Below are 12,139 nucleotides of genomic sequence, written 5' to 3'. Positions count from 1 at the left end.
TAGGTGACAAGGGACCGGTCCCCAAGGTGAACATCCGCACTGCTTCTTAGATGAAACACTTCCCCTGTGTTTTGGTCTGTCAACGCTGACCAGAAAACAAGAACCTGCTAACTATCTGAACACACGGATCAAATACTTGAAATGGCTTAAAAAAAAATCCTTGCATTTCATATGAATGGGCTGCTGGGCATTCATTCATATCTAAATCGAGTTGAGTTCCATTGCATCTAAAGCAGTTACACAATTTGGAGTAAGAGGATGAAACAAAAACAGATGCTTTTCCATCAATTTTGCACTGCCGTCATGTGGCTTGCTTTCCCTCTGCTTCGTTGCGGATCATGCAGGACCATCAGGTCATTCCTGCAGGGCTGCTACTCCTGCTTCTGCTTTAAAAGGGCTATGGCATGGATACAGTACTGTGTTCCCTGTCTATAATAACATGGCCCTAACGTTCCTCTCTCTTGTCAACTTTTCTACTTTTGTGGTGCTTCGGAGGAACAGGTGGGGTCTACGTGGTTTGGAGCTCACAGACGGGGGGGGGGGGGGGTGAACGGATTCATTCTGTGCTTTGTATTAACCTAGCCGCAGGCAACTCGGATGCCATAATGCTATCTGGCATCTAGAGTTGCAATACCAACCCTTGACAGCCCATTCATCCAAACATGAAACGTCCAATCTGATTGTATTAAACAACGTTCAACTCACCAAGATTGCAGCTGTACAGAAAGCTTGGGTCATCCTCTTTGTATCCGTCAAGTTTTTGTTGCATAAAAATCCATCCGTTGTCATGTTTATGAGCTACTTTCTGTCAATACATTCCGCGCAGGTGATAATGTGTCAGATTAGTGCTCGCTTTCAATAACGCAACGTCCTGCTGCCTCCTGCATTATGTGCAATATCGAAACAGGTGATACGCAGGACCATTGAGTGATTTACAACGAGCGCTTCCAAACTCGAATACTGTACATAGAAAAATAATCACCTGCACGGAATTCATTGACAGAAAGTAGCACTATGGTGGGTTTTTATGAAACAAAAACTTGACAGATACTTAGATACAGATACAAGCTTTCTTTACAGCTGCAATGTTGGTGAGTTTAACGTTGTTTAATACGATCAGATGAGGCTTTTCTGTTAGGATGAATGGGTTGTCAAGGGTTGCTATTGCAACTCTAGATGCCAGATAGCATTATAACGTCTGAGTTGCTTGCGGCTAGTAATACCCTGCTCTTTCTTGGTTTTCAGTGGCAGAAATAGTCATGTTTGTATCCTTCTCTCCCTTTCTCTCTCTCTCTGCAGGGTTCCTGGGGCTCAGGGAAGGACCAGTTCAGCAGAGAGCTCCTGGTCTCCTCCATCTTTGCTGCAGCCAGCCGCAAAAGAAAGAAGTCAAAGGAGAAGCCGCAGCCTAGCAGCTCGGATGATGACCTGGACGCTGTGTTCTCCAAGAAAGAGCTCCCGGGCCAGAAGCCCAACCACCATCTCGGGCCCCATGTCGAGGCCCCGAACCAAACCCGCTCTTGCCCCGACGCAAAAGAACAAGCACGGGGAGCAGAGAGGAAAGAGAACGGCCGAGCCGTGGAGCTGACGCCCAAAACCAAGAAAAAAGAGCATCGCAACTCCTTCTTCCTGAGGGAGAAGACTCCGTCCAGGCAGCCCTCGTCGCCCCCTCCTCCGTCCCCAAAGCCCTCAGGCTCTCCCAGCCTCGGCTACCAGACCACGCCCCTGGGGAAGTCTTCGTTGTCTGACCACCCGTCCCACCTGGATGAGAACACATCAGACCTCGGCACCATGAGCTCCGGGGCGTCTGTGCCGAGGTCAAGACCGAAAAAGTGGATGTCGGGGGCCGCCGCTCCTGACCTTTCCGCAGCGGGCGCAGGGGCCTCGGCCGTCGCCGAGGTCAGCTCCATAACCTCGGACTACTCCACCACTTCCTCCATCACCTTCCTGACGGGGGCCGAGTCAAGCGCGCTAAGCCCGGAGCTGCAAGGCGGCGAGGAGGCGGACGATGAGCGCAGCGAGCTCATCAGCGAGGGGCGACCCATGGAGACCGACAGCGAGAGCGACTTCCCCGTGTTCGCCCCGGCAGGCGGCAGCAGCCAGTCCACACCGGGCCCGGAGCAAAGCCTGGTTCTGGAAAAGAACGAACCACCGGGTGCTGGGGCGACCGCAGGGAGCGCTTCGCCCAAAATGGAGCCGCGGCGCTTGTTCCCCTCGCACAGGCTGATCGAGTGCGACACCCTCTCCAGGAGACGCTCCCTGAGACAGAAAACTGACAGTGACTCGTCGGTGGAGGGGGGGTTGTCCGGCGGCGGCGAGGGCAGGGCGGAGTCTTCCACACGGCTGTCTCGCGTCCTGGAGGTGATGAAGAAGGGCCGATCCACGGGGAGCCTCAGCTCCTCCTCCCGCAGCGAGTCGGAGCGGCCCGAGCCGGCCTGGCGTCTCAAGATCACCGAGAGGCTCAAGTTCCGGCTGCGCGCCTCCGCCGACGACATGTTCGGCGTGGGAGGAGCCCAGAAGAGCCGCGGCGGCCCCGCGGCCGACGCCCGCAGCAAGAAGAAGAACATCCGTCGGCGCCACACCATGGGGGGCCAACGGGACTTTGCGGACCTGGCGGTGATGAACGACTGGAGGGAGCAGGGCGGGGTGGACCAGACGGCCGAGCTGTCGGCCGTCGACCGGCTCAAGCCCAAGTGCAGCTCGCCGGACCTCTCCATCCGAGACTGGATCACCAGGGAGCGTTGCCGCGGCGGCGCGGGCTCCGAGTCCAGCAGCACGGAGGTGGCGCCCAAAGCCGTCCCCGAGGATGACCAGCCCGAAGCCCAGGAGGACGCCACCACCACCGTGGCTCCTGAGAGACCGTCTCCCTCGGCCTCCCCGGGGCCTCCTCAGCCCGTCGTAGCGGGAGAGCACGTCAACGGCAGCGGGCCGCAAGGAAAAAACATCAAAGCCAACCTGGCGGCAGACGCACACCCGCACAAACTATCCGGAGCACAAGTTGTCCGCTCACGGTTCTATCAGTATCTCTGAGAACAGCTTGACTGGTGTGTCTGTGTGAAAGAGACAGAGAGAATGTTTGCATATTAATGTGGATATTTTAGCAAAGGTTACTGCACAATATTTTTTTCTACAAAGTATATACTGTATGTACCTACTGTACATAATGTGTATAGGCTCATATAAATTGTTACTGGACGACAGTTGAAGACGTGTGGTAAGACATTGGTTTGAGGATGACTATTACTGGAACAGACATAATATGGACTTCCTCCCGTTAAGCAAATCCAGAAGAACTCCAGAATTTCCTTTTGTATGACAGGGGACATGCATACAGAATGCATGTTGCTGAAGAATCTGAAATGAATCATGGTTAAATTCTTCCTATTATAAACAGTATGAAGAATGTATTACTCTTACTTACATTGACTAACACTAGTTGCTTGTGACAGTAATGTCATTTTATTTTTTATTTTGAAAGAAAATAACTATGTAAATTGTTTTGTACTTGAAGTATGTTTTAAATGAGGGCTGCTTTCTGAGCTGTGTACTGTAGGATGTTTTTTTTTATACAGTCATAAAAGCAAGATATTGGCTTGGCTTGAGGGACTGGAGAAATGTAATTGTTTTATCAAAGGAAAGTGATAAGACCTTGTAATGAAGTGCTGATACGGTGGTATGTTATGCTCGGTACAAGAGTTTTTATGTTCAAAACTTGTCCAAAAAGTCCCAAAAGGAAAAAAGTGCCTCTTTTTGAATTGATTACTGCAAATACCTACAGTAGGTAGGGTGCCATTGTTTTATTTCTACCGGTAATTATGACTGAATTTTTCAAACCTGGTTATGAAACACAAACTCTCAATATAAGGCATTCCAGAGTTGTTTTTTGGGTTCATTTTTGGATCCTGTCCTTATCTTTTATTTCTGTAAAATTCTCTCTCAGAGAATTTTGAATGACATTTTGCAACGGATGTATTTCCATTTATTTTTCTGCCCTTTCTACTTTTCAAACGCAGTAATATGCATGGTTACTTCACACCTGGGAGAAACTGGGAGGAAAACCTATCTCTGGAACTGCATGAGACAATGTTTTTGTGAAAACAGTGAACATCTTGCCTGTGTACAGCATAATGTGGGTGTAATGCCCTTCCTCGAAAAACACTGGAAGAAATAAATAATCTTTTATCAGATTACAGTGTATTTTTCCTTATTGTAAATAATTGAACTAGATGCATTTAGTATCAACTTAGTAACTGTCAGTATCATTTTAGTATCATGTCATTATGTCAGTAGCATGGTCAGTATCATGGTCAGTATGTCATTATCATGTTCAGTATCATGGTCAGTATCATATTATCATGGTCAGTGTCATGTCAGTATCACTGTCAGTGTCACAGTCAGTATCATGTTCAGTATCACGTCAGTATCATGGTCAGTATAACATCAGTATCATGTCGGTATCATGGTCAGTATCACGTCAGTATCATGGTCAGTATCATGATAGGATTTTAAATGTTTTACATGAACCACTTGAACACTCACATCCCTATTCTGGGGGGGAACATTTGCAGAAAATAGCAGATCTGCAAGCTCACATTACGTCGCAATGCTATGTGAGCTTGTGGATGAGCTATTTTCGGCAAAGGTCTAGAGGGAGAAAAGAGCATACCAAGTACAGAGCCAAAGGTCAACTTTACTAAGTATTGAGGATTTAAGTGGTTAAATCAAAACATTATGCAGATAATGTGCCCTCACACACACAAACACATGTACAGCTACAGTATGCGGAAAAGGTATAGAGCATTGGTCTTCAACAGGGGGTCCTGGACCTCTAGGGGGTCCTCAGAGTTACTACAGGGGGGCCACCAAATCTTAGTGCGATAGGATATTTCTTTTTACAATAACCACTTGAACCCTAGGAGCCCTATTCTCATTACTTTAGCCAAAAATAGCCGATCTAAAAGTTCATAAGGTCTCGCAGTAGATCGGCTATTTTCGGCAAAGCGGTTTGGTGTAGAGGGACAAAAGAGCAGACCAAGTACAGAGCCAAAGGTCAAGTTTACTAAGTATTGAATGTCTGAAAATACACATTAATATGAATCCAACCTATACTGATGACTGTCAAACAAGTCTGAAGTTATCTATGAACAAGTTTAACCTGCAACACAATTTTATACAATATATAGTAGAGGGTCCCTGCTTCATCTCTCTCAGCTCGGGGGTCCTTGGACCCCGAGCTACGGCCTGAACGGACGACCCGCCACAAACACTGCCCTGACGCTTACAGCAGACACGTCGCCCACCCAATGATCCCACCACCTTCTCCCCTATCCTTCCTGATAAGGACTAGCAACAGCCCCCCACTGACTGACAACCCCACGCCAATATACCCTTCACTCAGCATTCAAATAAATAAAGTCATTGTCATTTAATCTAGTTTTAATTGTATGTCTTGATACTGGTCTGTTAATAAAAGTGAAATTATCTCAGCCTAACAGCTGCTTCTTTTTTTTATAAGATTCATTCATCATTTAATCTAGCAATTTATCAACTACAGTTTAGATTCTATTGTCTTCTTTGCAGTGAAATGTTTTGTTTGTAAATACAATTTATTCTATGCTGACCCAGGGCCTATTTCACGAAAGCAGAATGAGGGGTTAAACCTGGATTTAACACCTATCCTGGCTTAATTTAGCCAGGATTAGCGATGAATCGGTTTCATGAAAGCTGAATTATCTTGCCAGATTAGTTTAGCCAAAGCACCCTGGATAAGTTTAACCATGACTCGATATCCCGAAAGAAAATTTACGCAATCCTACCTTAGTTACCATGGAAATTTAGCTGTGAAGTTAGCCTGGTAGGGACCAGGCTAACAGCACTTAATCCAGTGCCTTGTTCTTCAAGTTGTTCCACAGTTAATTCAACACATGTGTTTGTATATGGACTCATTTTAATGACCCTGCATTCAAATCAAATGAAACTAGAAAAAGTGCTCCTCGGAGCACAAGTCTCCGCCAGGTCAGGTAGGTTATTGTGGCCTCCTGGTGGCGCTATAATAGGCCAATGTGAAAAGGGTGCCATTTCGTGCCTTGCACGACAATAGGACACTGCATTCATGATTTGAGGCATTTTGTTCCAAAAATGTGGTTTGCTAAATTAGACCTGCTGGTGGCGCTATAACAGGCCAATGTGAAAAGGGTGGCATTTCTTCCTGGGCCAAGTGGGAATCTCTGAGGAAAATTTCACGGAAATCACATGCTGCGTTCATGATTTGAGGCATTTTGTTCAAAATGAACCAATCCTGCAAACTTTGGAAGCCAATTTTAGCCAATCATGATGGAATATGGAAAATCAGACAGATCCGTGTTGATCACATGGCTATAGAGATACTGTGTACAGATTTGTGTGTTTTTTGGACAAAATCTGTAGGAGTAATAGCAAAAAAATTGTTTTGCAAAAGTCGGCCTGATGGTGGCGCTATGACAGGCTGATCTGAAAAATGTGGGGCAGAGGTTCTGCTGTGGCATCCAGGGAGTGTGTGTGCGCAGTTTCACAGCGACCGGACCAACGGTGGCGGAGATTAGCTGGTCACAGACAGAAGGACGGACACACGCACACACACACACATGGACGGACGGACGGACGGACGGACAGGGGGCAAAACATACTCTCTCGCCATGCCTTTCGGCCTGGCGGAGACAATAAATACAACTAGACGCGTCGCAATTCAGGGCAATTGCAGAGTGTGGTTGCGCCGACGCGAGTCGCGGGTCGCTGCCCGCCGGGACTCGAGGAATACGCTGGGAGGAATACCGTCGGAGGCTGCGCCAATTACATTGTCACACAACTCCTGAGATCACTTGCGTTTCATTTTGAGAGGATTGGTCCCCCCAACCTTATGGTTTTTGCATCAAAAGGTTACATTTTGAGCATTTGTGGCGCCCCCTATGGATAAAAGTGGAAATTCTTTAGGGGATTTGTTGAGTAAACCACCCTCAACATGTGATTCAAATTTGGGATTGACCGGACGTTTCGTTCGTGATTTGTAGCATTTTTGGTAAAACGGGCCCCTCCCACTAACTTTGGAAGCCATTTACGGACGAACGGTAAGGACTATCAAAATGCCGTTTGGATCTGTTTATCGCATGGGCCCAGAGATCATGTGTGCCGATTTTTGGAGGAGCTAAAAGTGTGTTTTGAAGAAAATTCAAAATGGCGGAAAATCTATCCTGACGCAAATGGGCGTGGCCTATATGGGGAGATGCGTCGTGACCCAAGGAATCCAGGGGAAAAGAATTTTGATTTTACGACCTACGGTTCAAGAGTTATAGGCCAAAACGTAAAGGGGGCTGTTATAGCGCCACCATGTGGCCGATTAGTGTAATTATTTTTTCAATAATTTCGGACTAAATTATGCACCTCCCCTCCAAATCTGGTAGCTCTAGCTCTTACGGTTTCAGAGAAAAAAATACTTGAATTTGAGTTTTTTCACTTTTTCATTAAAGCGGATGGGGAAATTTAATGCACTAATAAATCAATATCAATTAAACTATTTAACCAATCTCTTAGCAAAATACAAGCGCACGATTCCAGGTCAAGACGGTCATTTTGAGATATGGCACTAAATTGGGGAATAAAAACTGTGGGCTGTGATGTGTTTTGAAATATTGTTTATCTATAATAATAATAAAGTGTGAAGATTACTATAGTCTGGTTGCCCTGTTAGGGCAACCAGACTAATAATATATAATCAATTTAATTATATTACTGAAATAGAGTGTGACCATGAATCATAATTGTTTCACAATGACTCATGTGATATGCCATTGTCACTCTGTTAACACTAAAGTTCATATTGTTGTTAGATGTTTGATAATATATTACAGATTTGTTTTTATATTATAAAAAATGTCTGACAGACAGCTAACCTTTCACAGAAAGAAATTCAAAAGTTCTGGAGTATTTCAACTTAACTGTACTAACTGAGGGCTAACATACAAATGAACGGTACAGTAGTTTACTAGTCGAAGACACATCTGCAACATGTGGCTGGGTGATGGTGTGGTGATCTAAGCACCAGACTCTCAGTGCAGAGATTCCATGTTCAAATCCCAATTCTCTTATAGGTCAGTGCTGGAGTATTTCAACTGCTTTGAGGACAGTCAGGGTATGATTATACAATAACAACAGATAAGATAAATAATTAATTTGTTTGAAAAAGTAATGTCTCTAGCGGGAGACGAACCCAGACTCCGAAAGTAATGGGGGGGAGTCAAATGATTAGCAAGGTGCGCCACTGAGGCGATACCTGCCGATCGCAGACCGTCCGATAACAGGAGATTTTTTTCCAGGAGGGGGGAGGGGGCTCTTGACCACAGAGTAGATTTTTTTATCAGGCTTTACTGTACTTACATAGGCTCTGTAGAACATTACATTTATACCAAGCTCATGGAAGCAATGTCATTGGGCATCCAGGTATCAATCAACACTAGTCAACATAGCAGGTTCTGACAGGGGGTGGGACTAAAAAAAGCAGGAAGGAAGACAATCTGAGAGTGTGAGAAACAAGTGAAAACAGATGTTTATAAATTCAATAATCTGGTAAATGAAGAGCTAGGGATTAATATCAGTGTGGATATATCAGCATGTTTGTGTGTTTGGAGCTGGGTTTTCACCATAACCAGCTGACAATAATAACAAGTTGGGCTGTGGCTGGTCAACTAACACACTAGCCTGGAGGAGAAGAGAGTGTGTGAGACATTTCAACACGCTGAGTGAGTATGGACGCTATCTGAGAACTGTAATGACATGGACATTTAGTTAAAGTATAGGACATTTATAGCCCTAGAAGGCTGTGATACATTTAATTGACACAGGAGGGCATGATAGGAAGGATCTATGGCTTTGTGGAATACATGGAATGAATGTAATATCACAGCCATTCTAGGACATAAGACCTTTAATAGTGATGTGGTGTTTTATATAGTGTGCTTCAGGATCTGCTTCCAAAGCTGTTGCAGTAGAGGTGCTCAGGACTTGTCACTGCATACCAGAGGATCCAGGTGCACACAGACAGACAGACAGACAGGTGGGGTACTGAGTTCACTAGCACACAGACAGACAGGTGGGGTAGTGGTACTGAGTTCTCTAGCACACAGACAGACAGGTGGGGTACTGGGTTCTCCAGCACACCACTCATATTGCAGCAGCTGTATAAAGTTTTCAATTCAAAGGAACTGTGAGTACAGACAATACTTTCATTGCATACCTTCAGGACAAAAACAAATGTGGCTTGTGAAGCTAACTGTAAAAAATGTTCCTTTGGACTGGATGGGTCCTTCATTTTAGAATCATTTAGAAATTAAAGCAGAGTGATCTACTGCTTCTTTCTCTTTTTCATCTGTGATTGAAATGTCAGTGACAGTCACAATTGTGATACAATCGCCGACATAATCGTTTCCATGTTGCAAAATGTTCCTATATTTTCCACTACTTTGTCTTCCAAAGTAGTGGAAATAGCTGATCTATAAGCTCAAAACACATCGCAATGCGACACGTTGTGAGCTTGTAGATCGGCTATTTCCACTACTTTTTTTTTTTAAGAGAAAAAGAGAAAATGATTAAATATGGCCTATTTTGGCCATAGTATATTATTTATTTTGATTATTGGTATCATTCATTTCTTTGTATATTTAAGTTATTTGCCATGTAATTTCTGTTTGCAAAGCCTAAAAGCTAAACATAAATGAATGTAATTTATATATTCCAATGTTCACAGAAAAAAGACAATTAAATTGTTAACTAGAAAATGTGCTCCTCGGAGCACAGGTCTCCACCAGGCGAGGTGGTAAAAGAAAGTACTGTTCCTGATTAATCCTGTCTTACCTATTTATATTACATATTGTGATGTCACGTGAAGCTTGACCAATGTTAGCTGTGAGCGGACGGACACACGGACGGACAGAGGCCAGGGTAAAACATACTCTCCACCATGCCTTCGGCCTGGCGGAGACAATTAACTTCAAACTTCGCAGACGCGCTGTGATTGGCTAGCGAGACGCATGATGAAATTAATAATAATGTAAAAAATGTAAGCACGTCACTTCGCATGATGAAATTAATAACTCATAAATAGCACCGCTCACTTCACACTGGGTGTGATTTTTGAGCGGTGTAGCCGCTCCTATAAGTGGGGTTGGGAATTCGTCTTTCCCTGTACTGTGATTGGCTGACTCTATTCACACCCTTTCCGCCGTACCGTGATCGGCTGACTCTATTCAGACCCTTTGCTTTGATTGGCTAGCGAGACACATGATGAAATAATAACCTATAAATAGCAGCACGCACTTCAAAAAATCATTTTTTTTTTAAAGTGAGCTTCCATCACTGTGATGACCACTGTTGTTTCTAAACAAGACCAGGAGACCTGGTTCTGCCAGACCCAGAATAAATTCCTTTTCCTTTTATGCCCATGTATGGACGAAAGGGGGACGAAATTGGCTGACTCTATTTAGCACTGTGATTGGCTAGCGAGACACATGATGACATTAATAACCTATAAATAGGATTATGCACTTCAAAAAATCTTTTTTTTTAAGTGAGCTCCATCACTATAGATGGGTTTCCTGTTTGTAAACATGAGAGGATATGCGCGCGCAGTGGAGGGGTGAGCCTATAGAGGGCGCTATTACCCGCAGCAGCTCTGGTCAAATCTACATTCAGGAAAAAAATGGTCTTCACCGGGTTTAATGAAAGTAGATTAAATTAGGCAGTTTGTAATATCTTGTTTACTCAATAAAAATGATTTGTCGGAAGTTGGATCTGTTCGTCTTTTATTTGTATACAATAGTGGCATTATCCCTATTATGTCTATAATAGCAGCATTCTGCCTATCTAACTCCCGAACACAACAACAGAGTGAAGGGCACTTCCGGGTTCGTTCTACCCCGGGCATGAGCAGATTGCGCATTCTGCTCTGTGATGACGTCGCGCGGAAACCTATGTATGGGGGACGAAACTTGAACCCTCTTTTATGCCCATGTATGGACGAAATAGGGACAAAGCCTCATGTAGGCCGACCCCTTGGATCTGGCAATAACACCGCTCACTTGGGTGTGATATATATTTTTGGGCGGTGAAACCGCCCCTATAAGTGAGGTTTGGAAATGTGTACAATTAGTGAGGTTTGGAAATTTGTACAATTATCCTGCGCTGTGATTGGCCAAAAATGTACCCCGCCTATCTATTCAGGACTGTGATTGGCCAGTGTCACATGACACATGTGCATAGCCCTATATAAGAAACCATAACTTGAAAAAAACCATAAATTGTTTTTTTTTTCAAGTTATGGTTTCGTCCATCATAAAGAGTGTTTCAATAAATGTATTTATCTTTTGTACATGATTGGTTGACTCCATTCAGTATTGTGATTAGCTAGCAAGACACCGCCCACTTCACACAGGGTGTGATTTTTTTTATCTGAATGCAACATGTTTATGTTAATTGGTTTCGCTGTCTTGCTTATTAATGGTTTAAATTCCTTCCTCAGGAAATGAAGGAGCACAGCGACAAGAAGAAGAGGGAGAGAGATGGAGATGGAGAGGCAGATGACACAGAACAAGCCAGTGGAGTCAGGAAGAAGGTTAAAGGAGGGCCAGGAGGTGGTGCGAGGGGAAAGAACAAGGGGGGCCCAGCATTCCGAGGAGGACGCTAACCTCACCAATGTAATAAAACTGTACATACTGCTTCATACAATTGACCATGTTACACTCTTGCTCTTACTTCCTACTCAGGGATGGTCCCCTGTTTTGTGTATGAAGTTCGATTAACATGGCCACCATGTGAATACTATCAATGCCTTCTGTTTTTCATGTAAAATTTGCTAATTGATAGAAACAACTATTTAATTATAGACAATGTTCACCCACCTGCCCCCACTGACATATATCCGTTTGTAATAATAAAAAGTTCGCTATAAAACCAAAGCAGAATACTTCGAAATGTTGCCATATTTATGTCGTCCTGCGTTTGATTGAATTGCATTCAGTTTACTATTATTTGGAGTTAGAGAAAATCAGAAGAAGGCCTACAAATGATCTGGTATTGCTTCATTATAAAGCCAATGTCATAAATTACATTTAGCAAT

General features: G+C 44.3%; 1 protein-coding gene across 5 annotated transcripts in view; it reads left to right on the top strand.

The window, feature by feature from the left end:
* The window catches only part of arhgap21a (Rho GTPase activating protein 21a), a gene marked incomplete at its 3' end in the record, with an annotated part of 70,117 nt that extends 65,933 nt beyond the window's left edge, over positions 1-4,184 (top strand). For 4 of the 5 annotated variants that reach the window (XM_080417814.1, XM_080417815.1, XM_080417817.1 and 1 more), the window contains one exon: positions 1,300-4,184. In XM_080417814.1, coding sequence (XP_080273940.1) covers positions 1,300-3,027 — 1,728 coding nt within the window. The remainder of the gene's footprint in view (positions 1-1,299) is intronic. The other variant, XM_080417818.1, reaches the window with a different exon arrangement.
* Between the last annotated feature and the right edge of the window lie 7,955 nt (positions 4,185-12,139).

Source organism: Gymnoscopelus braueri, assembly GCF_963280865.1.
Source record: "Gymnoscopelus braueri genome assembly, chromosome: 21".
Taxonomy (NCBI): domain Eukaryota; kingdom Metazoa; phylum Chordata; class Actinopteri; order Myctophiformes; family Myctophidae; genus Gymnoscopelus; species Gymnoscopelus braueri.
Note: the sequence above shows the minus strand (reverse complement) of the source record. Positions and strands in the feature narration are given on the sequence as shown.